General features: G+C 45.8%; 1 protein-coding gene across 1 annotated transcript in view; it reads left to right on the top strand.

The window, feature by feature from the left end:
* The window catches only part of PNPLA7 (patatin like phospholipase domain containing 7), a 424003-nt gene that overhangs the window by 135652 nt on the left and 261850 nt on the right, over window positions 1-26501 (top strand). The window contains exons 16-17 of the mRNA XM_065418594.1: window positions 1503-1580; window positions 3250-3455. Of these exons, the coding sequence (XP_065274666.1) occupies window positions 1503-1580; window positions 3250-3455 (284 nt within the window). The remainder of the gene's footprint in view (window positions 1-1502; window positions 1581-3249; window positions 3456-26501) is intronic.

The following is a 26501-nucleotide window of genomic DNA, read 5'->3' as shown; positions in this document are numbered from 1 at the left end:
GGCACGCTGTCGACTCATATCCAGCTTCTCATCCACTGTAACCCCTAGGTCCTTTTCTGTGGAACGGCTGCCTAGCCATTCAGTCCCTAGTCTGTAGCAGTACATAGGATTCTTCCGTCCTAAGTGCAGGACTCTGCACTTGTCCTTGTTGAACCTCATCAGATTTCTTTTGGCCCAATCCTCTAATTTGTCTAGGTCCCTCTGTATCCGATCCCTACCCTCTAGTGTATCTACCACGCCTCCTAGTTTAGTGTCATCGGCAAACTTGCTGAGAGTGCAGTCCACTCCATCCTCCAGATCATTAATAAAGATATTAAACAAAACCGGCCCCAGGACCGACCCTTGGGGCACTCCGCTTGAAACCGGCTGCCAACTAGACATGGAGCCATTGATCACTACCCGTTGAGCCCGACGATCTAGCCAGCTTTCTATCCACCTTACAGTCCAAAGAAGGAGGAGAGAGGCATTTGGAGAAGAGAGAGAGGCCACCTTTCAATTCAGTTATAGCAGCACATGTAGATGACATTTCAAGATAGTTTGAGAGAATTAATATTGAGAAAGGGAAAGTTAACCTGAATCCAGAGCATTTGAATAAGTAATTCTAATTATCAGCTTTTTCTATTGTGTATTTCATTGGCAGATTTCAGTGCTTTACAATGAAGGTGAGTATCACTATCCCAATTTTATCACTGGAAAACTGAGGAACAGGGAAGTGAAGTGACTTGGGGGTTGCACAATGGGCCTTTGACAGAACTGGAAATAGAATGCAGGTCTCCTGGGTGCCAGTTCAGTGCTCTGTTCACAACCACAAGCAGAAACATAGAAATTGGTGCAGACCTCTTGCTAGCATTCCCCAACTTTTTTTTTTTTTTTAAATCATGCACTTACCCTATGTATTGTTCTCTGTGCTTTGAGACCTGTGCGAGGAAATTTTAAAGGGTGCCTGTAATCCATAGTAAAACTTGCTTCAGTTTTTTTGCTTGCTGTTTACTAGCCAAAAGTACTGAAACTGACTACTATTAATATTAATGTTGTGTTAAATGCATATTCGTAGAAGTGGGTGTGGTGTGGGAGAAATATACTTAAGTTATAGTGCCTAGAATGCATATATTTAGTGATGTGTTACAAAACAAAATCCCACAATACAGGAATCCTTGAGGGTTGAAATGTTAACCATGTTTTCATTGATGAGATCAACCAATCTATGTTCGTTTCACCAGGACATGGAAGGTTCATAGTCTGTTAGGAGTTGAGGCAAAAATGGAGTTAAATAAAGTGCTTAAACGTCTGAATCTATGCATGTGAAGACAGAGAGCTACATTATTCCTATGAAGATGTATATTGGCAGGGAAATGTTAAGGTGTGAACTTGAACTATAGCTTCAAGGTCAAGGGATTTATAACCTTCCTGTTCAGTAGATTGCTTACTCCCTTACATTTTCACCTCTGTTTACATCTGCACAGATGTTTAAATTGTGTGTGTGAATATCTTTTTTCCCTCAGGACCCCTTGTTGCTGAAGGGTAAAGTAACACTGCATCAAGTTACGGCTGGGACTGTGGTATCAAGGCAGGGAGACCAGGTGAGTGCCCTCCAATAAGGGAAAAGTGAACCTGTAGTTTAAAAACTGTTTGATATTATTACTACTCTCCAGTCATGTCAAGACCTTAGTGTATGACTAAAGATGGACTAGAGTTGAGGTGAGTGGCCCTGGACTGGGTTTGGGGAGTTCTGGGATAAGTTCCTCTGCCACAGGCTTCCTGTACAAGTTACTTTCACCTCTCTGTGCCTCATGCCCCCACCCTGCAAAATGAGAATGATAGGTACCAACCTAACAGGGGTATTCTGAGGATAAACTCATTAAAACATTTCTGAAGCACCCAGATACTATGGTGACGAGAGCCATATAATGTTCTGGATAAAAACAGGTTGGGTTGAAGAGTGCACATCAGGCAGTATGTGGTCTAGAACATGACCTATAAGGAAATATTAAACAATTGGGTTTGTTTAGTCTGTAGAAGTGAAGACTGAGGGGGGACATAACGGATTTAAGTTCATAAAAGAGGAGGGTGATAAATTGTTCTCCATATCCACTGAGGAGAGGACAAGAAGTAATGCGCTTAAATTGCAGGAAGGGAGATTTGGGTCAGACATTAGAAAAATCTTCCTAACTATAAGAGTGGAACAAATTGCCTAGAGAGGTTCTGGAATCTCTGTCTAACCTTTTCTTAAAAACCTCCAATGATGAACACCTGTCAGGGATGGTCTAGATAATCCTTAGTCCTGCCTCAGTGCAGAGGACTGGACTAGATGACCTATTGAGGTCCCTTCCACTCCTACATTTCTGTGATTCTGTTGCCTCTTGAATGGGGAGCTGAACAAGATTGAGAGGAATTGGTAGGTGCTTATCCATCCGGGTGCAGAGGCTCAGAATTGCAATCCAAACACAGACAGCAGGGAAACCCCCCCCTCCCCTTTTCTCCCTTGCATCTTGTTGAGTTTTTCCTTTGTAATTAAAGAGAAGAGGGGCTCATTTAATAGCAACAGCAATTTTAGCTGCAGATTATGGGTTTTGTTTTGTACGGAAGAGTGCATAGCTAAAGTTGCAATGTAAATTTAGCATCCTTCTCCATGAGGTTTCAAGTTTATACATATATTGCATATTTTCCCATGAAATTATGTGCATTACAAATGCCTAGATAACCTGCTTACAAAAACCCAACCCTCAATGCATGATGTATGTCACTCAGTTTTATTAGAATGCCTTCTCCTATTAATACACAATTGGACTTTTTTGTATATTAGTGCATTTTGCAACAAGCATATCATTCAGGGCATAATATTGTTCTGTAATAGCACTAGGAGATTGTTTGAAAATACGTAACTGTGTGCAATGCAAATTAAGGGAATACATTTTTGCTAATTTCCAGTACTAATATATTCTGTTTTGTCACAATACAGTATTATTCACAGAGTTTTGCTATTAATTCTGTGTCATCTCCACCTCTTGAGGTCTCCCAATTATGGCCCCAGTCAGAAAGCTCCATTTTCAATATTGTAACTGGAACAGTTTACAACATTAATAAATGCTTTTAATTATTCATGAATGTGCCTTATTGTATTGCCTAAGTGCTTAACGCTACATAGAGCTCCACAGCAAACACATCAGTCGTTGCAGTTCTGTTACAATTAATGTTGGTTTAAAATCCAGGAGGGTTTATAATGAGGGACTCTCTCTCCATCCTTTTCAGGATGTCAACATCCGGTTTGTGATCTCAGGTTTGCTTCATGTGTACCAGTGGAAGATAGACTCTGAGGAGGAGACCTGTCTATTCATCACCCATCCGGGGGAAATAGTAGGCCAACTAGCTGTCCTTACTGGGGAACCTCTCATTTTCACCATCAAGGCCAATCGAGACTGCACGTTCCTGTCCATTTCCAAATCCCATTTCTATGAGTGAGTTCCCCCTTTGAGTGGTGCATTGCTTTCCATTTTTACACCCACCTATAAATCACAGTTATTTTGGACACATTTCAGTGACAGAGGGGGTGAGTATGATGTGCTATTGCTAGAGCACATCATATAGCAAACTAGATGTTCTGGAGTAGGAATTTAGGAAATGCCACACTGTATTAGACCCCAGATCTAATTTATTACATCTATTACAAATTCCTGTCTCCAGCAGGGTAAGTACCAATTACTTCAGAGAAAGGTGCAAGAAACTCTGTGATGTTCAACGATGGAATAATCTGCTGTAAGCAAATTAAATTCCCACTTTGCTCTGAACAGCATTTTAACACCCTGTATTTAGTCCAGACATTCCCTAGGGCTGGCATTTGGCTTTATTGATAACTCAGATAATAAGGAAAATGCCACCCTCAGCCCATGCTTACATGTTGGTAGTGTTTCTCTAAAGAGACCTCTCTGTCCTAGACCTTTCACCAGAGTATCACTCCCACTTCTTTTTAAACCAGAGTGGAGTTAATGAGCCTCCCCTGCTACATGATTCATAGGGTATAAGTCAGTATCTCCCTGCAGGATTACAGCACTTACTAATAGGGTAGGTCAAAAGAAGAACCCTGCTACACCTGCCCATAGGGCAGGTTTCTTCCTGACCCCTGTTAATTGGTGGTTATCATGAGCTGTGAAGCATGAAGGTGAATATACCTTAGTGTTTTATCCTGTATAAACGTCCTGTAAATGTTCTCATTATTCCATATAAACATCAATCTTGCTATGATCTTATCATCAAGGTTTTGTGACAGAGAGTTCACACTCATAGTTTATACTAAAAAAATTCTTTCATTTGTTTAAAATTAGTTGCCTTTTATTTATTTTATTATTATTTGTATTGTTGTAGTGACCAGGACTCCATTGTAGTAGGCGCTGTACAAACACAAACCCATAACAGCTCCTGCCCCAAAGAACTTAAAATCTAAGTAAAGTCAAGAGACAGCAGATGGGTACAGACAGACCAGCGGGGAGCACAAAGAAACAATGAGACTTGGTCAGCAGGACAGGCTGTCTCAGCACACCAGCAGCCTAACCGTTGTCAAGTGTTTTGTAGTAAAGGACAGTTTTGAGGAGGGTTTTGAAGGGGATAATGAATTAGTTTTGCTGGTGTTTATGGGGAGCTCCTCCTGAGTGTGAGAGGCAGCATGGGAGAAAGCATGAAGGGGCTCATTGGAAAATGTAACAAGTGGGTGATGGAGGCTGGCATCAGGGGCCAACTGGAAGTGGGAGTCCAACAGAATGAGAGCTGATAGATAGGGTGGGAATAGGCCGGGAAGGGCCTTGGAAGTGAAGGCCAGTAGCTTATGTTTGCTATGATGGAGGAAAAGGGAATGTAAAGAGAACGGTAACATAGAATCATAGAATATCAGAGTTGGAAGGGACCTCAGGAGGTCATCTAGTTCAACCCCCTGCTCAAAGCAGGACCAATCCCCAACTAAATCATCCCAGCCAGGGCTTTGTCAAGCCTGACCTTAAAAACCTCTAAGGAAGGAGATTCCACCACCTCCCTAGGTAACCCATTCCAGTGCTTCACCACCCTCCTAGTGAAAAAGTTTTTCCTAATATCCAACCTAGACCTCCCCCACAGCATCTTGAGACCATTACTCCTTGTTCTGTCATCTGGTACCACTGAGAACAGTCTAGATCCATCCTCTTTGGAACCTCCTTTCAGGTAGTTGAAAGCAGCTATCAAATCCCCCCTCATTCTTCTCTTTAACATGGTTAAAGCAATGAGCTAGGAATATTATTTTTGCAGCAGCATTCTGAATGGGTATGAGCGAGGCAAGATTGCATTTGTCAAGGCCAGAGGAAAGGATGTTGCAGTTATCAAGATGCAAGACGATGAGATTTTTAGCCATGTGGATGATGAGAGAGGCTGGATCTCAGAAATGTTTTGCATAAAGAATCAGCAAATTTAGATATAGCCTGGTTGCGAGGACCTAAAGAAAGGTTTGAGTCAGAGATGAACCCCAAATATGGGCCTGAGTGACAGGCAGGATGGTGGTTTTGTCCACAGTGATTGAGAACGGCGTTAGTGGAGAGGACTTGGTGGTGGGGAGATTGAGAGCTGTTTTAGCCATGATAAGCTTGAGCTGAGCTTGAACTTTGCAGTTGAGTCATGGTGAGCTTGAGCTTTCAGTTTTTAGTGGAATGTCCCCTTGTTCTTGACTATGAGCGTGTAAGTAGGAGTTTTTCTGGCTTTTGTTCTCTAAACCATTCATTATTTTGCATAGCTCTGCTGCCTCTTTTTATCTCCTCTCTAAACGCTCCCTATCTTTAGTTTCTCCAGGCTTCTAATCAATTTTGTCTCCAGGCTCCTATTTCTATGATATCTTTTTTGGAGGTAGGGTAATGAGAACTGAACACAATGTCCTCGGTGATAGTGCACCATCAATGTACATAATAGCTTTCCAATAGACATCGTATTTTCTACCCCGTTCTTTACACTATATCTCTTTGTTCAAATCACATTCAATTATATACTCCTCTGCTGTCATCTACATCTCCCTACCCTCCCTGATTTTGAAACCTGACTTTTTTTCTTTTATTCCTCTCCCCACAGTCCTCCCTCATCATACTTGGTGACTTCAAATTTCACACTGATGCCCACTCTGACCCATTAGCTGTTCCTACCTCTTTGCCTTCATTTTCTCTTTTGACTTTCAACCTTGGATCATCTCTCCTGTTTGCCAAAGTGGCCACTTGCTTGACCTTGTCTCTGCGCGTCTTTGCTCAAGTGTTCCTTTTCTGATCTCTCAGGAGTGGTGACGCTCTCCAAACGCTACCCCGTCACTTCTTCCTTATTGCCTATTTCCCCTCTACCAGTGATCTAAGCTCTTATTCTGCACCACTCTCAACTCCTTTATTGTTCCCTCTCCTCCTCCTCTGTAGACTCCATTGTTAGTTCACTGCACTCTGCTCTCGCTACACTTGATTCTTTCATCTCTCCTTCCCACCAAAAGTCTGTTCCTAAACCTGGCTCATTCCCAGCTTCAGCTTTCTCCACACCTGCTCTCATGTCAGTGACTGTCACTGGAGAGAGTCTCAAGACAACATGGATATCTTCTGCTGCAAAATTGATCTTTCCTTCTTTAGTTCTACTGTATCGCTGGCTGAACAGCACTGCCTCTCCACTGTCATTGAATCCCCAGCTCACAATCCCTGTCACATGTGCAATCTCTGACTCCTTCCTGTGCCCTCCATGCAAGATTTTGCTTGATTTCCCTCCCCCACGCTCCAGGAGGAGATGGATAAGGGCCACCACAAGTCCACAACACTCCTTCCTCCCTCTCCCTTTCACTGGCAGATTTCACACTTGTTTTTCTCTTTGAAACCTCTCCAGGTGCCCTGTGACCCCCAATCCTCTCCTGGCATCCCTGCTCCCCACTCACACCCTCTTCCTTGTCCTCCTCCTTTTACCTGTCCTTGTCCTCTTGCTTCTTTTCCTCCAGTATACAAATACATTTGCTTCCACTGTCCCTAAAACATCAATCCTCAATCCCACCTGCCACGCTAGCTATTGCCCATTGCCACCAAACTTGCTGAATGCTCCATCTACAACCATTGCCTTAAGTTCTTCTTCAGATGATTCCACATGTGCATTTCACGCTTGGTGTGGGACCATCTCTCAGAGGTACCCATTGGAGAGGCTCAAGTGCCCTCTACCATAGTGTGCCATCGCAAGCCAGTATAAATGGCACAACTGCCCCAGAGCTTCTTCAGTTCTAATGACTGTCACGGGTAGTAAGAAGGAATTGCGTGGCTTGCGTTAGCACATGCTGTCAGTGTGCTCATGGAAATTTCTTGTAAATAGTTTTCTAATTGATTAGTATAGGGTTACCATATTTCAGCAAGCAAAAAAGAGGACGGGAGGAGCCCCGCCCCCATCCTGCCCTAGCCCCGCCCCTGCCCCTCCCACTTCCCGCCCCCCTCAGAACCCCCAACCCTTCTCCCACTCCTTGTCCCCTGACTGCCCCCTCCTGGGACCCCTGCCCCTAACTGCCCTGCAGGACTCCACCCCCTACCTAAGCCTCCCTGCCTCTTGTCCCCTGACTGCCCCTTCCTGAGACCCTCCCCCCATCCTAACTGGCCCCCTAGGACCCTACCTGTACCCTGACTGCCCCAACCCTTATACACAGCCCCACCCCCAGACAGACCCCTGGGACTCCCACGCCCCATCCAACCACTCCCCACCCCCTGACAGCCCCCCCCAGAACTCCCGACCCATCTAAACCCCTCTGCTCCCTGTCCCCTGACTGCTCCGATCCCTCTCCCCACTCCTGCCCCCTGACAGCCCCGCCCCCAGAACTCTCAACCCCTCCCCCCCACTCCTTGTCCCCTGACTGCCTGGGACCCCTGCTCCTAACTGCCTTCCAGAACTCCACCCCCTACCTAAGCCTCCCTGTTCCTTGTCCCCTAACTGCCCCCTCCTAAGACCCTCCCCACCCTAACTGCCCCCCAGTACCCTACCCCCTACCTGTACCCTGACTGCCCAAAACCTTATCCACCCTCCCAGAAAGCCCCCCCCGAACTCCGACCCCCCCCATCTCTTGACTGCCCCCTCCAAATCTCCGACCCCACCCCCCATCTCTTGACTGCCCCCTCCAAAACCTCCCTGCCCCTTCTCCAACCCCCTGGCCCCCTTGTTGTTGGCCTTCGCCTAACGTCTCTGTGAACTTGCTCAGGAACGGCCTGAGCCGTTCGTCCCGGCACTCTGGGGAGCGAGGGAGGAGCTCCAGACTGCCGGAGGCAATCTGCGAATGCAGGGAGGGAGGGAGGGAGTGATCTCAGCTGCAGGGGAGAGGAGGAGGGGCTCTCTCTGGCTGTCGGAGCCCCATGTAAGTGGCACCATTCGTCCGGCTGCCCTGTTAGCCGCGCTTGCTCTGCATGGGGGGGGGGGAAGTCCGGACATTTACAAATTCCCCCCGGATGCTATTTTTAGCTCAAAAAGCTGGACATGTCCGGGGGAATCCGGACGAATGGTAACCCTAGATTAGTACTTAGAGTAGATAGGATTAGTTTCCTTTTTGGTCCCCACTTCTGGGGTTTCTGTTACATGGTCACTGGGCTTCAAGCTCTGCGTCTCTTGTGCTAGGCCAATGCCCATGAGCAACCCACAATCAAGCTGCTTGAAGCATTCGGGGGAAGCTCATATTCAGGTTTGTTGTCAAATTTGCAAATATTTTAAGCCAAGGACAAAAAAAGCCAGAGAAGCCAGGCTAAAGGTTTTACTCACAGAGGCGGCCCTGAGACCTCCATCAGACTCTAGCCTTCCTGACTTGGCACAGAGTGCTTTGGCATCAGTTAGGAGTGTACCTCCTGTGCTGCCTGAGACCTAGCACCAATTGCTTTCCCCAATGTCTAAGAAGAGACATAAGACCTCTTGTAGCGGGGTGGACACCCGCTCCTGCCTGGGAGGGCTGGAAAGCAGCCCTGGAGAGTGCTGCAGCTCGAAAAGCTGGGCTGATTGGGGAAGCGGCCGCACCTGGGCCACACCCCAATCAGGCCACAGCTGGCCTGTATAAAAAGGCTGTGAGCCAGAGGCCCAGAAGAAGTCTCTCTGCGTTCAGAGAGAGAGAAGGGCCTGGCTGCAGGGATCTAGAGACAGGGTACCTGAGTGGAGCAGGGCTGGGGAAAGGCAGAGGAGCTGGGGAGCCCCAGCCTGGAAAGCCCCAGACTGCAGCCTAGCATTGGGCTAATAGGTACTGGGGGTTGCAGAGGGCAGCCCAGGGGTAGGCAAAGGCAGCAGGTCCAAACCCAACCTTGCCTGTGATGAGTAGGCTGATACTGCAGTCTGCCCCAGGGCGTGGGGGCTAGATGAGGACTGACAGTAGCCTTATACTGAGGCGAGGTGGGGATAGTGGGTGGGGGGTTCCCGGGGAGGGGAGACCCTGAGAGAAAGGGGCTACTGCCAGGGGGCAGCACCCCAGCTAACAGGGCACCGGAGTCCAGGGAGGGACATGGGGGCCAAGCGGTAGTGGATCACTGGCCTGCAGAGGGCGTGCTGGGCTGGAAATTGAGCTAATTCCCTGAGAGACCAGCAGGAGGCGCTGCAGGGGTGAGTCCGCCCAGCTTACACCTCTAGACAGGAAAGTTGCTGGCTCCAGAATCTTCTAAGCATGGGGAGAAGAGTAGAGTGCAGCCAAAACCAAAGCACTGCTCGTCTCTGGTAGCACTGAAATGGGCACCATTGACTCTGGTACCCGGGCATGTACCATCGAGTCTGATACCTGGAGGGGTGCCTTCTATGTCTGCAATACTGCAACGACTCAAGACCATCTCGGTACTGACCATGTCGGAGGTGTTTGTGTCAGCAAGAGATATGCTGAGCCTATTGGTACTGATGTCCCTGGTAGTGCAGGAGTCTGTGCTCCTGGTACCAGCAGACAGAGGGTCGCCAATATTGTCCGTGCAGATCTCAGTGCAGTGACAGTCTCCTGTGCCTTGGATTTCACGCCCATCGGTGCATTGAAGGGGAAGCCTGCAACACTGGCTGTTCTACACTCTTCGCCAACTAGGCACTAATCTCTGGTACCATTGGGAGCAGCCCCTGCTTGGTCAGCAGAGTGTGATTCAGACTCCTCTGCATCAGAGATGGCCTCCTATGTTTCCCAGCCTCGGAGCCTGTCATGCTACCCCCACCTAGGCATTACTACCCTGGGTTGCCTCGAGATCCTACGGCTGGAATGGGATAGGGCTTGAGGCCTGGGAGTCACTGGGGCTCACCATTGGCCCTTTGGGGAAATCTCCACAAGTCCCAAGTTTTCAGATCCTGCTCTGTGTCCTTGGAGAGGCATGGGGAGTCTACTCTCTGGGCACTGCCTGTTTCTGAGCCTGGTACAGGTCCTGATGCTGAGCAGGAAGAGGTAGTTTAGGAAGAGCCTACTGGACAGCTAGCGAAGGAGGGGCATCCTGAGCCTGTGCTGGCTTTATCCTCCTCCTCCTCTCCTAATGAGGCAGTTTCCTCAGGGGGCATTTCACCGCCTCCCGATGATTATTAGAGCTCACCAAGAGTTGTTGAAGAGGATTGCCTCAGGTTTGGAGATCCAGCTAGAGAAAGTTAAGGAGTCCTCCCATTGCCATAGTGACATTTTGGCCACAACCAAGCCACTGCAGGTGTCTTTACTTGTTAATGAAGCAATTTTGGAGCTCATGAAGCCACTCTGGCAGACTCCTTTGTCCCTTTCTCCCGCCTCAAAAAAGGACCAAATGTAAATATTATGTCCCCCCCACCCCCTAGGATTCTCTGGTGGTGTCAGTGGCCAGTGAAAGGGAATGACAGGGCCAACAGGTGGCAATTTCCAAATCAAAGGATGCTAAAAAACAATAGATTTATTTGGTGGAAAAGTTTATTCTATTGCAGTGCTGCAACTCAAAATTGCCAACCAACAAACCTTTTGGGACATTGTTATTGTAATATTTGGGACTCCATGTTAAAGTTTAAGGACATGTTGCTGGAGGACACTGGACAGGAGTTTTCTTTAGTTGACGAGGGGACATTCATCGTGAGAACTTCACTTCAGGTTGGACTACATGTGTGGTAGACTCGGTTGCTAGGACACTGGCTTCTGCGGTTTCCATTACAGGAGCTCCTGGGTGTGGTCGTTGGGGCTTCCACACGAGGTCCAACAAACAATTCAAGACCTGCCCTTTGAAGGGTCTTCACTTTTTTCAGAGCAAACAGATTCTAAGCAGTATGGGATGAAGGATTCTATGCTGACTTTAAAGTCTTTGGCGTTGTATACTCTGGCCCTGTCTAGGAAACATTTTTGCCTGCAGCAGACCACTAATACTCTGCCCCTGCTCCTCATCAGGACTTACAAAGAAAGAAGAGTAGAAGTTATAGACACAGGCCACCTCCTCCTTCTGCTTCTACGTCAATGCCTGCTCCATCCAGATACCGAGGGGTGCTAAATAGGTGTTTTGGGGTCAGTTGAGGATGCCATACCAGTTTCCAGGATGCCAGATTCTATCTCCCCCGTGTTTGCAAACTGTCTTTCCCACTTCCTCCCGGCTTGGTCCCAGATTACTTCAGACCAATGAGTATTAAGCACTGTGGAAATGAGATATACCCTCCAATTTGTTTCTGCTCCTCTCTCCCTTCCCTCCCATCCCTCTTCAGGGACCACTCTCATGAGGAGCTCCTCCTCCAGGAGGTTCAGTCTCTCCTTTGGGTGGGAGAGGGAAGGGGTTCAGTGTCACAGAGGGAAGGGGTTCTTGCCTGTTATTTTGTAATCTCGAAAGCAAAGGGTCACTTGCCAGTTTTAGACCTGTGCCAGCTCAACAGATATATCAAAAAGATAGTTTTGCATAGTCACCCTGGCTTCCATTATTCTCTCCCTGGAGACTGGTATGCTGCCCTCGACTTAAAAGATGCCTACTTTCATGTGGTGATTTATTAAGGTCATAGAAAGTATCTCTGGTTGGTAGTGAAACGCTCTCATCAGCAGCTCACTGTGCTGCCTTTTGGTCTGTCAGCATCTCCCCAAGTTTCCACAAAATGTCTGACAGTGGTAGCTGCTTTCCTGAGGAGACCAGGAGTGCAAGCCTACCCTTTCCTGTATGACTGGCTAGTCAGAGGCCATTCCAGGGCTTAAGTACTGGCAAGGGTATCTCTCATCCAGCCAGCTTTCGCAGCTCTGGGTCTAACTCTCAACTTCGTCCAGTTCAGAGGACAGAGTTTAAAGGAGCAGTACTGGATTCTGCTCAAGCTAGAGCTTTCCCTCTGGACTCAAGGTTCCAAACAATGTGATCCCTTGTTGCAGATCTCAAGGCTCACCCAATCATAACAGCTCAAAACTCGTCTCAGGACTCAATTGTCTGACCTCCATTTATTTGCCAAGTCGTTGCCATCTAAACTCTGTGCTGAATGTTCCCTCTTGAGTACTGACTTCTCTAGATTGGCACACAGACCCAGTCAGTGTATGTGCAGGTGTTGCCTTTGTCTGCCCTCAATCTTCACTGACATTGGTGATGGACACGTCTGCTCTGGGGTTGGGGGCACATCTGGGTCCCCTCGAAACTCAGGGTTTTTGGTCCTCATGGGACCGGTCTCTACATATCAGTTTCAGGGAGATACGGGCTGTCCACTGAGCCTTTCAGGCTTTCTTATCTCAGATCAAGAGAGAAATCTTGTTAGTTCTCACAGATAAAACAGACAACTCCAATGCAGAGGAGTAAGAGGGTGGATCATGGAATGCACATGTGTGACATATTAAATAACAACCATTACAAAAGGTTAGTACTGTACCTGTTTTTTTTCTTGGAGTTGTCCGGGAAGAAGAAACTGAGGGGGTTCTGGGGTGCCTGGGCCCTTTAAACCAGCACTCTGAGTGTGCTCCAGCTGCCCCAGTGGGTACTACTGAGGGGAAAATTTGATGACTGTGCACGGGGTGTGGCCACTCCAAGAATGGAATGGACATGTGCAACACATCTTGAAGAACAGTTATGTAAGGTTTTTCCTCTCTTGCGACTTATCTTAGAATCTCTCCAATCATTCTTTCCTCCTGGTGTCACTTCACATTGGGCGAATACTGCCAAGGTTCGCTGTGGAGAAGTGACACTAAAAGATTGCCCTCAGGCAAACAATGTAATAATGAAGACAACAGCCTAGTGTTTGGAAATATGTGGCCTAAGGTGCTGGGCAGTGGGTTAAGTCCCCCTCACTAATACCTTGGGGCAGGGAGCTATTGCCTGGTACTTGCACTACTAAACACTTTGTGTAAATGGGGAGATTAAGCATAGGAACGACACAAGCTGCTTATATAGTTTCCCCTAAATACTCTGTTATTTCACCAAATTGACATGCTAAGTGCAGGGTGCTTACTCTGAAACATGTGGTTCTCTTGATGAACAGTGTAATCAAGTTGTCCCCAGAGTCGTGTGTGTGTGTAGGCTCTGGAATGCTCTGTCACATTTTCTTCACCAGTAAACCTCGGTTTGGAGTCTGATGATATGTGATTGCCAAAGGAGCAGAGATGCTCTGCTTAAAAGTGCACTGCCAGTTGGGTTCTGCACTAGAACCCAACTACCTTTGAAATTCAGTGGGGAATTGGACACCTAACCCCCTTGGTCTCCTTTGAAAAATCTTAGCTATGCTACTTACTTTGCAGGTGTTGTGAGGCTTAATTAACGTTGAAGCTAGTGAAAGGCAGAGTGGTGGCCAGTAAAAGGAGTGTATTTATTTCAGGGGGTATGCTAATTGAGGAGATTTTCTTGTTTTTGATTTCTCCAATATTCAGTATATTTTTTTCTGAATTAATTAATGGTCTTTCTAAGTAAGGTTTGTGGTGTTATTGCAAGTGTGTTTTTCTGTTTTTTTTCTGGTTGCTACCCAACAAGAGTTACAGATTAAGACTAAGAGGAAGTGGTTGACTGTCCATCCCATGGCTTTCTTTGGCTACACCACTGAATGATGATGATAAAGCTCTTGATCATATTAATAGTTTTATAAATCTAATCAGGGTTTCTTTGACAATACAAAATACAGCTTTACGTTGGAAAAGGACCCGGTCTTGACTCCAGTGCTGGACAGACATTATCCATTAGCCTCTGAGTTAGGTTTTAGGTAGCTGTGTTTTACAGTCAAAGTTCTTCACTCCATTCCTGCATTGTACTTGTCAAACGTAATTTGTATGTCCTAGTGAAAGTCTGGCATCAGAGCTTCTCAATCATGGATCTCAAAGCACTTTAGAAACATGGAAGGCGTCATCATCTCCATTGTACAGGTGAATAAACGGAGGCATGGAGAAGTTTTGTTGTGTGCAAGGTCAGAGTCATTGACAGAACCACAGATAGAATGCAGGACGTCTGATTCCCAATGTAACCACTAGCCCACCCGGCTTCTTGACAGTCATCTTCTGGTGCCTTTGGGCTTTATGCTAATTCTGAATATAGAGCATTATTCCTGTTAGTGGAATACTTGATCATGTCAAGTCATCAGTGACTGTAGTGAGTGACGTCTTAACTTTTTACAGTTAATTTTGACTTTTTGATGCATTTTTTGTAAGCAGTATTTATGCTTTTGAAGTGACTAATATAGGTATTACTTGTATTACATTAGCACTTAGAAGTCCCACCCAAGATCAGGGCTCATTGGATGAGACACTGTACATACACCTAGTAAGCTGGATATTCAAGATGGACAAAAGATGTCAGAAGGGAGCTATTTTCCCCCTCATTTTGCAGAACTGAGGTACAAGGTGACTTAGCCACAGTTCCAATGGAAGTCTGTGCGGAAGTTGGGAATTGAACCCAGATCTCCCATGTTGTATTTAAATTTCAAAGAATATTCCTTTATCTTTTCCAATTCTGAAACATCTGAAATTACCACAAAAGGTGGAATTTAGAGTTTGGATTTTTTCAAAGCATGGGTTAGCATTCCCTTTTTAAAATAGAGGAAACTGCTTCCCCTTCCTCCCCCCCAAGGTTGATAGCAGCCTTCAACTACCTGAAGGGGGGTTCCAAAGAGAATGGAGTTAGGCTGTTCTCAGTGGTAGCAGATGACAGAACAAGGAGTAATGGTCTCAAGTTGCAGCGGGGGAAGTTTAGGTTGGATATTAGGAAACACTATTTCACTAGGAAGGTGGTAAAGCACTGGAATGGGCTACCTAGGGAGGTGGTGGAATCTCCTTCCTTAGAGGTTTTTAAGGCCTGGCTTGACAAAGCCTTGGCTGGGATGATTTAGTTGGTGTTGGTCCTGCTTTGAGCAGGGGATTGGACTAGATGACCTCCTGAGGTCTCTTCCAACCCTAATATTATATGATTCTATGAAATAATAGTGGGTATTGGTTTCTAGTTGTTGTCCTTGCTATCCTGTTTCTGAACTGGTGGAACAGTGACTATACGCTGGCAGGTACTCATGCCTTTGCTGACCTGCGGGAGGTGCAGTTGGATGGGATCAATCTCCCCTTTACACTCAATTCCCAAGGAGCTGAGCAAGTTGTAATTTATGATCTTCTTGGTGCATTGAGCTAACTTGGGCACCTGCCTTTTAACGTGAGACTCTTTGGCGTCACCATTCCTAATTCATGGCAGCCTTCTTATGAGCCATTTTATGTGCATATTTTACATGCATTTACTAATTACTTAGCACTCACATAAGCCATTCCATTGGGCATCTAAAAGCCCTGTACAAAGCTTAGGTAAATATGATTATCTCTCTGTACATATGAGAAAACTGAGGCATAGAGGTTGTGAGATGGCCAGAATATTTCACAAAGTCAGTGAAAGATCTGAAAATAGGACCCAGGTCTCTTTATTCCTTGTCCAGCAATAAATATATTGAATCCCACTGTCTTCCTGAATGGGGTTGGAACAATAAAGCAGATGGATTTTTTTAAGGAAGTTTTAACGTGTTTACAAGTCCTTGCCATGTAAATATCAGAAACATAAGTATCATTACAACAGTGAGATTTTGTTTAAAGAAACATTATACAGGAATTTAGTCATCAGAACTTTGTATTTTAAGGGTGTTATTATATTGCAGAGTGAGCATCACTGAAACACCTATGTCGTTTCTAGAGATTTTATTAAATTGAGTGAAATCTCTATATGCACATATTTAACAGACCAGGTATGTCTATCAAATGTTAATATTCAAAAAATTGGACAGGTGTGCTGGGTTTTTTGCAGGTGAATATACTTTGTCTGAGTACTGAATAAAAGGTATCCAAATATCTAAGTATCATCTGTCGTCTGTCTATTTTGCTATTTTTGCTGGTACATAATTTTCATAACTACAACTTCCCATATTTTTTTTTTTAACTATTCCTCAGTGATTGGGCTATTTTATTTTTCCTATAAGAGGTTACCAACAGCAGAGCTGCTATTAGAAGGTGAGAGATTAATTCTTCATTTCCTTTTGTGTGATCATTGCCATGGGGTCATTTGGTAATAAATATCTAACAGTTTTGATATTTGGTTATGGATTGCATCCCAGTATTCTCTAATGACTGGACATGTCCTCTATATATGCATAAAATCTTCTTTCACCACAATTTCTCCAACATTCATCTCCATTCAATCTATATATGTTTTTTAACCTGACTGGCGTGAGGTACCATTTAAGATACTGGTTCAAAAAATGTTCTTTTATTGTGCTATAGACTGAGATTGCTGGTCCTCTTTTTTTTAGATCAAACCTCAAACATGTGGGGTAATATTGTCTATCCACATCCTTTTCCTAGCACGTCACATATATGGACATTTTTCTGTTACGAAAGCTGTCTGTCTGCAAAGAATGTCATAAACTAATTATAATTTTTTGTTTCCTGATTGACTAAATGCCACTATATCTGTTGCTAGTCGTTGGCTGCATGTGTGTTGTTGGTGTATGGTGTCCTAGCTCTGTGCAGATAGCTGACACAGCAGACCTCGTTCAAACTGTCCACAAAGACTACAAGACTTGATTTGTAGCGAAGGCACTCAGCCAGGTTTATTGTCAATGAAGCACAGTAACAGCACCCGACAGACTCTATGGGAATACTAAGACATGTATGCCCATGAAAATGGACTCAGCTCAGTGAATGGCGGGACTTTCCATTCCCCCTTGGGCTGGCCAAAGACACCCCTTTGAGACCCTTCTTTATACACTGATACAAACAAGTTATGTATTGCCCCTCTGACATGGCTAATTACCACCTTTTACATTACACTTTGATTCGATCAAAACATCTCTATCCATCATACTGTCATCCTGACCTTATCTTTAAGAGAGGTAAACATGTCCTTGTTATCTTTGGGAAGTGTATTTGTGCCATACTTGGTACCACCCTTCTGGAATGTGTTTGTGTGAGTGTCCTGTGCCTAGTACTATTTAGGAATGTTTGTGTTTTTGCAATACCAGCCCTGTTCTTGCCAGATTCTGTGAACTTGCAAGCAGGCATGTTTTATAACAAGGCCTGACTACTACTTTAGTTCAGGTCTCATACCAGGCCTCTTATACCAGGCTACGTCTCAGTCTCTTTCCTTCTACTACAGCATCTATTAAAGTTAACTTTTTGTATACAACAGATTTTCTAGAAATTTGAAAAACATTATGCCTGACTTGAAAGTACTGGTACCAGGGGAGAGTGGGCCAGTTAAAATTAGTTTTGATCTCTAAATAAGTTAGAAAAATGTCTTTACTGAATAGCTGGCCAGCTCTGTGTGTATTCAATGGCTTTCCTAATCTTTGAAGCTCTCTGGTTTGCAGTTCAGGTTAAGATATGGATTATTTGCAATCGGTGTCATTGGTGAGGGAAAAGAACTGATCTTCCCTCTAGTTGTGTCCCAAACCCATAGAGTCATCTTTGTTAAAGGATGTGTGTAAATTTCTGAAGGATGTGATTTTTTTTTTTTAATTAATCCATAGTAGTATAGCAGTCTTTACACTGCTGCAATTTTCTTGTCCAATAAAGACCCAGTGTTTGGCTAGGTTAGAGCGCCCCCACTTCTGCTTTGAGCTGGTTGGCTTGATAGTACCATAGAATATTTGGAACAGCTAGTCTACCCTGTTTAATGGGACTGTACAAAGTATGTGCTCTCACTCTTGGTCTTTTCTTATTCCATGTAAATTGTAACAACATCCTTTGTATTCCTTCTAGAGTTTTATCTGGGGTCATCAAAGAAAGATTTTGAAACAAGAAAGATATCCTTGGCAGAATATTCGTTATGACAGTATTTGTTCTTCCCAACCAAGAAATTGCATACTGCTTCTTCGAGTAGTGTCCCTATGTGTGCTCCACTGAAGGTGTGCCTGCCTCCTTGCACCTCTGATCAGAGATTTTAGATAGCAGTGTCTGTTTGGCCTGCATATGTGCTCTCCCTGTCTAGTGCTGTGCAGGCAAACTGCCTTCAATTATTTCTCAACCGCTATTGGCCTGAGATGGAGTAATTAGCAGTCCAATTCAGATTACAGTTTTTTGCCTTGAATTTTATAATAGCTGTAGAGTTTCAGTTCTCATAGTATTTAGTAGAGTTTCTGTTTTAAAAATTCCTTTCCCCCCATTTCATCGTAAATTATTTTTTTTCTTATACCTTCATTTTTCTCCCTTTCCTTGTGGACAATTTTTTCCTCCCCCTCTGGGGACCGACCCCCCTCCCCCCCTCAAAGGGTATGCCCGACTCCCCCGGCTTCAAACATTGCCTCTCCTATAGAGAGGCAATTCTGATCAGCGATGGTCACTCATGCTGTACTCCGTGCCTCGGAGAGGCTCACGTTCCTCAGAAGAGCACCTTCTGCCAAAAATTAAAGGCCAGAACGAGGAAGAGTCGTGAGTTAAAACTTAAGCTCCTCACGACGGAGAGTTCCCTCAGGCCAGCCTCTAATCTGGGTCCTGGGACTCCTCTTGAGCAACAGTCACCCCTGAGACCATCAGCCTCCAAGGAAGGAGAGCCTAAGAGTAAATCTTCCAACTCCCCTTGTAAGGCTTCTAAGAAGAGGGCTACAAGTCCCCAAACAGATATTGACCAGTCAAAGGAGATCTCTGGCAAGATCATTGACTTTGGCACCACGGCATGGTACCCATAAGGCTCATGATTCCTTGCTATCAAGCCTAAAGACCCAAAGGGCACAGGCTCAGAAGCGTCGGCACCCCGTCTGACAGAGTTAAAAGCAGAGACTGTACCGCCTCTGCAAAATCGGCACCAGCATGTAAGTCTATCGTACCGAGCACCTCCAAGGAGCCCTCTTCTGGTCGCTTATCTCACAAGAGGCTTCTGCCTCCACTGACTCCCTCAGTACTGACAAGCCAACAGAGACAAACCTTAGCGGTACCGATTGCCCACCACCACGAGACCTTCTGATTACTGAGACGTCAGAGTCTCCACTGCTCAGTACTGGCACTCCGGTACCAACTACATCTTGGTCTCCAGGATCACCCTCGGTACCAGGACATCAGCCCCCCCGTCTGCTCCACCTTTCTTCAGCAAAGAGGCAGACAGGAGAATGACAGCCTCTCCTTAGCCTTGCACCACAGCTCACCTGAACAACACCCAGGGCCTTCCCAAGTGCATCCATGTTCAGAGCTTCAACCTACCTGGTATGGGCACCCATGGGTGCCAACACTCATTTCTTTCCCCCCATCCCAGTGGCCATACTGGGACCCATGGGCAGCCTATAGAAGTAATTCTTCTAGGCTAGAAACTCTCGTGTCTACTATAGAGAGACAGCCTCTCTTTCTGGAGCCCCAGAACCTTAAGGAGAAACTTTTTTGAGGAACAGGAGGCCAGATTAGAGGATATTACTCCGCCAATGAATATCTCTTCATTCTCACTGGATGAAGCTGTGATGCCCCCTCCGCCATCATAGAGGCATAGAATATCAGGGTTGGAAGGGACCTCAGGAGGTCATCTAGTCCAACTCCCTGCTCAAAGCAGGACCAATCCCCAACTAAATCTAAATATCAATAGCAGATGATTTCAAATTCTTTCAGGACCTCACTAAGATTCACTGGATGAATGGACTATAAGGTGGATAGAAAGCTGGCTAGATCGTCGGGCTCAACGGGTAGTGATCAATGGCTCCATGTCTAGTTGGCAGCCGGTTTCAAGCGGAGTGACGCAAGGGTTGGTCCTGGGGCCGGTTTTGTTCAATATCTTCATATCTGGAGGATGGCGTGGACTGCACTCTTAGCAAGTTTGCAGATGACTCTAAACTGGGAGGAGTGGTAGATACCCTGGAGGGTAGGGATAGGATGCAGAGGGACCTAGACAAATTAGAGGATTGGGCCAAAAGAAACCTGATGAGGTTCAACAAGGACAAGTGCAGAGTCCTGCACTTAGGACGGAAGAATCCTATGCACTGTTACAGACTAGGGACCGAATGGCTAGGAAGCAGTTCCACAGAAAAGGACCTAGGGGTTACAGTGGATGAGAAGCTGGATATGAGTCGACAGCGTGCCCTTATTGCCAAGAAGGCTAACGGCATTTTGGGCTGTATAAGTAGGGGCATTGCCAGCAGATCGAGGGACATGATCATTCCCCTCTATTTGACATTGCTGAGGCCTCATCTGGAGTACTGTGTCCTGTTTTGGGCCCCACACTACAAGAAGGATGTGGAAAAATTGGAAAGAGTTCAGCGGAGGGCAACAAAAATGATTAGGGGGCTGGAGCACATGACTTATGAGGAGAGGCTGAGGGAAGTGGGATTGGTTAGTCTTCAGAAGAGAAGAATGAGGGGGGATTTGATAGCTGCTTTCAACTGCCTGAAAGGGGGTTCCAAAGAGGATGGATCTAGACTGTTCTCAGTGGTACCAGATGACAGAACAAGGAGTTAATGGTCTCAAGTTGCAGTGGGGGAGGTTTAGATTGGATATTAGGAAAAACATTTTCACTAGGAGGGTGGTGAAGCACTGGAATGTGTTATCTAGGGAGGTGGTGGAATCTCCTTCCTTAGAGGTTTTTAAGGTCAGGTTTGTCAAAGCCCTCGCTGGGATGATTTAGTTGGGGATTGGTCCTGCTTTGAGCAGGGGGTTGGACTAGATGACCTCCTGAGGTCCCTTCCAACCCTGATATTCTATGATTCTATGAAGAGGATTACCGACACACTCTAGATCAGGGGTGGCCAACCTGTGGCGTTGGAGCCGCATGCGGCTCTTCAGAAGTTAATATGCGGCTCCTTCCATAGATGCTGACTCCAGGGTTGGAGCTACAGGTGCCAACTTTCCACTGCTCAACCCCAGGCCACGCCCCCCCGAGCCTGTTGCACCCTTGCTCCTCCCCCCTCCATCCCAGAGTCTCCTGTACACTGCGAAACAGCGGATCGCGGCAGGCAGGAGGCATGCGGAGGGAGGGAGAGGTGCTGAGGTGGCGGGGAATGGGGTGGGGGCTGCTGATGTATTACTGTAGCTCTTTAACAATGTAACATTGGTAAATTCTGGCTCCTTCTCAGGCTCCTTCTCTAGATTCCCATCATAGAGGTAAAAGAATTGCTTCACAAATTATTAGAAATACTGCACATGACCTCCTCATCAAGGATTGTCCTCCCAGTCAATGCAGTGCTCTTGGATCCCACCAAGATTAGTTGATAAACACTGGCTTCCATAGTACTGATATGCAAAAGGGCCGATTAAAAAAATATTATGTCCATGTCCAAGGATTTTCACACCCCTCATTGAATTTCATAGTCATATATGCTATAAATGCATGTGGAAGACCGCACCATACTTAGTCTATCTCTTACGACAAGGACTGGAAAAGCCTTGAGCTATTCAGCAGAAAAGCGTATTCCTCTGCAACCCTGCAGATCAGGAGTGCAAATTACCAGGCCCTAATGGCCAAATATGAGCACACCAATTATGAGAAACTTAATGCCTTTATTGACTTCCTGACAACCAAACAAAAAGAACAGTTTCAAGCCATCATCAGTGAAGGTCAGCTAATAGCGAGGACAGAGCTATAGACTTGTGACATTACCTAGGGTACAATCTGGACTGTTGAACAGCTATGTCCCCTTAATTCTCTAGCCTCCGGTGCCTTTTACACTGCTTTGCTGTCAGAACAACCACACCTGCCCTGTTCACACAGCCTTCAGCATGCAAATTCACTTGCAGCTAAATACATGAGCACTATGACCAGTCATTCATAAATTACATATTGGGTGTCACCTGCAAATTCCTAGTCCCAGCCTTGTCCCTCCAGGAATGTGTGTTTTGTACTTCTCAGTACCCTTCTGAATAGTACAAGCTCATAGAAAGTCTGTCATTTCATCAAAGGAAAATCATAATGCACCAGCCTCGTTATCCCAAATGGAGGTTCCCACACACTTGAATCCAAACACACTGGTTAAGATAAAACAATAAGATAAGTTTATTAAGTACATAAAAATAGATTTTAAGTAATTAGAAGTGTTGATGCATAAAAGTCAGGTTTGGTTACAAAAGAAAATAAAAGAAGTAAAATGCAAGCTAATGGCTAACTTAAACTAACATAATTCAAAGTGAAGGTTTTCCTCACCATACACTGCAGTAAATTTCACAGGCTGGGTCTCCTTTCAGCTTGGGACCCCTCCCCCTTAGTTCAGTGTCCTTCAGGTATTGATTGATGTCATGGGCAGAGAGATGGGAGGAGGAGTGAAGACAAGCCTTTTCCTCCCCTCTTTTTAATTCAATTTCTTGTGCTAGAAACATCCTTGCTGAGTCATGATGACAAAATGTCTCTTGTGGACATGAGGTTTGAACCGTCTCTGTGATGGAATGTAAATTTCTTCTTGTCACCTTTCCCCGTGCTGGAGAATGGCTGCTTAAGCAGGTGATAGCTCTTTAACACCTGGCGGGGGCCAGTGTGTCTTCGTCTCTGAAAAACTGGTTTGTGGGCAGCATGTTTCAGTAACAATCATACAGTAGAGTCTGATAACTTCACATATAGTGTTGCTACACATATTTCCACAGGATAATGATATTCAGCAGATTATGACTTTTCAAATGATACCTCACAAGGCATATGCTGTACAAAATTTATCCTAGTCTTGTAAAAGTGGTGAACGTAATAGTGTAGACCGCCACAAGACTGCACTATACCCAGCCCCATCCCGGACCTGACGGGGGAGGGACACGTATCCCGCGGCCCCAGAGCTGCCACGGCAGGGAGAGGTGCTTCTCCCCCCAACCCCCAAGTACAGGTGGTGCTGCAGGGGGAGAGAGCTGGGGGGAGCCTGCACTCCAAACCCCTCATCCCTGACCACACCCCAGAGCCCACACCTCCAGCCGGAGCCCCTCATCCCCGGCCCCACTGCAGAGCCTGCATCCCAACCCTCTGTCCCAGCCCTGAGCCCCACATCCTCAGCCCCACCCCAGAACCTGCACCCCAACCCTCTGCCCCAGCCCTGAGCCCTCACATCTCTGCACCCCAACCCTCTGCCCCAGCCCTGAGTCACCTTCCACACTCCAAACCCCTTGGCCCCACCCCCACCACATGAAATTTATGTGCACCAATATGGAGGTGCTATGTCGCAAACACATCACCTCCATATTAGTGCACATAACAAAATTCATTCTGCACATGGGTGGGAAAAACTAGAGGGAACACTGTCAGACAACCACTCAGTATCTCCCATTCAAGGGCTCCAAGCTCTTTGCTGATAAGACGAATACCTCACTTCATGTGCTGAAGGACTCGAGACACCCTATACTCAATGGGAATCTACACGCTGGCACAAACAAGAAAATTCAGTACACAATCATCACGTAGATCCTGACTGGCACAGATCCTTCCACCCCAATGGTACTACAAGCCCCAACGGAAGAGACAAAGATTCAAAAACTGAAACGGTCAGTCCCCCAAACTTCAACATCGCAGCCCTTGACCTCAAAACACCAGGCCCCGAGTGACAACTCCCACCACCAATTGCTGCAGTATACAAACCTTCCACATCCTTTTGGATGCCACCTTGCTGTTTTCTGACAAAGCTGGGAAAACATAACTTTGGATAAATGGGTCTTGGAAATCCATTTCCAAGGAATACTCTATCCATTTCACCTCCCTTCCTCTTATCCACCCTCACTCTCCCATCCCTCTTCAGGGACCTTTCTCACAAGAAACGAATACATCAGAAAATAGATCACCTACTGGGCCTGGGGGCTATAGAACCAGTTCCTGATCAATTCAAGGGAAAAGATTTCTATTGCAGATATTTCCTGATTTCCAAAAAGAAAGGGGGAGGGAAACCCATTCTAGGTCTAAGAGCATTAAACAAGTACATAAAGGTTCAAAAATTCAATATGTTCACTCTAGCAGCAATTATCCCATCTCTAGACCAGGGAGACTGGTTCTTGTCCCTCAACCTACAATATGCCTCAGTCCCGTTTTCAAATGTGAGGCACTTCATAGCCTAAGGGTTGGCGGGCAGCGATTGATCCAGCAGGGATCAATTTATCGTGTCTAGTCTAGACGCGATAAATCAACCCCCGAGTGCTCTCCCGTCGACTCCTGTACTCCAGCTCGGCAAGAGGCGCAGGCAGAGTCGACGGGGGAGCAGCAGCAGTCAACTCACCGTGGAGAAGACACCACGGTAAGTCAATCTAAGTACGTCGACTTCACGTAGCTGAAGTTGCATAACTTAGATCAGTCTCCCCCCTCCCCCCCAGTGTAGACCAGGGCCTAGTCTCAGTGAAAGTCAGGTGGGAATTAGGTTCCTAAGTAACTTTTGAAAATGGTCTCTTGTTGATTTGTGTGTTTCTGTTTCAGCCAAAGCAGAATTTTCAGATCATGTAAAAGAGGATTTTCACTGTCATTTAAGAACAGCCATTAGCGAATATGACTACTTATGGATCCAGGTGTTGCTGAGCTGCTGTTTACTCTAACTGTCTCTTTCTTTGTGATTGCATCCATATGTACTGTATCTGGGTTTAATATTTCTCCAAGACATAATTTAAATACACGTACTGTCTCCAGTATTTACACTGTCCCCTTTGAAGGGAAGTTAGTGTATATTAATTTTTCTAACAAGTTTTTGTTTGAGCAGTAATATGACTTTAACTTTTGAATTGTAAAAAGAACGAGGAGTACTTGTGGCACCTTAGAGACTAACAAATTTATTTGTGCATAAGCTTTCGTGGGCTAAAACCCACTTCATCGGATGCATGCAGTGGAAAATACAGTAGGAAGATATATATATATACACAGAGAACATGAAAAAATGGGTGTTGCCATACTAACTATAACAAGACTAATAAATTAAGGTGGGCTATTATTAGCAGGAGAAAAAAAACTTTTGGAAATGTTTTGGAAAGTTATGAGTAATGGAAAACAAGGGGTTAATATGGAAACATTTATGCTACTTTGACCCTAGTGGTGGTGCTGCAGTGGCTTCCACTACACGTGTACTTTAAAGAGATTTCACTGGTTGCTTGTGGCTTGACTGTATCATGGTGAATGTATTTGGAGCAAAGCCCTTCTATAAACTAAACACTAATTTCACCAGTGATTTTACCTAGTTGGTAGCTGGCTAATATGACCACTTTGACCTTTGCCAAACATATACCTGCCTTCTGTAATGTGACCTGGAAACTAATGTCTGTCTGTTTTATGGCTATGTGATGGGATAAATTAACCCCACTCTAGGCCAGCAAAGGGTTAATGGGCTGCTGTGGGCCCACTGAGCCTTACCCTGTTACACCTGCACTCACTGTCAGGTGATGAAGGGGCAGTTAAAAAGGGAAGAGAACAGCTCAGTAGGTGGCACAGACTCCTGTCCTTTGCTCCCTGAGGAAAGGACTATAGAATATTCGGTTTGGAAGAGACCTTAGGAGGTCATCTAGTCCAATCCCCTGCTTAAAATGCCAGGACCAATACCAACTAAATCATCCCAGCCAAGGCTTTGTCAAGCCAGGCCTTAAAAACCTCTAAGGATGGAGATTCCCCCACCTCCCTAGGTAACCCATTCCAGTGCTTCACCACCCTCCTAGTGAAATAGTGTTTCCTAATATCCAACCTAAACCTCCCCCACTGCAACTTGATACTATTGCTCCTTGTTCTGTCATCTGCCACTGAGAACAGCCGAGCTCCATCCTCTTTGGAACCCCCTTCAGGTAGTTGAAGGCTGCTATTAAATCCCCCCTCATTCTTCTGCAGACTAAATAACCCCAGTTCCCTCTGTCTCTCCTTGAAAGTCATGTTCCTCAGCCCCCTAATCATTTTCATTGCCCTCCACTGGATTCTCCAATTTGTCCACATCCCTTCTGTAGTGGGGGGGGACCAAAACTGGACGCAATACTCCAGGGGTGGCCTCATCAGTGTTGAATAGAGGGGAATAATCACTTCCCTTGATCTGCTGGCAATGCTCCTACTAATACAGCTCAATATGCCGTTGGCCTTCTTGACAACAAGGGCACACTGCTAACTCATATCCAGCTTCTCATCCACTGTAATCCCTAGGTCCTTTTCTGCAGAACTGCTGCTTAGCCAATCGGTCCCCAGCCTGTAGCGGTGCATGGGATTCTTTCTTCCTAAGTGCAGGACTCTGCACTTGTCCTTGTTGAACCTCATCAGATTTCTTTTGGCCTGATCCTC

The sequence above is a fragment of the Emys orbicularis genome, chromosome 18 (genome assembly GCF_028017835.1).
Source record: "Emys orbicularis isolate rEmyOrb1 chromosome 18, rEmyOrb1.hap1, whole genome shotgun sequence".
Taxonomy (NCBI): Eukaryota; Metazoa; Chordata; order Testudines; family Emydidae; genus Emys; species Emys orbicularis.
Note: the sequence above shows the minus strand (reverse complement) of the source record. Positions and strands in the feature narration are given on the sequence as shown.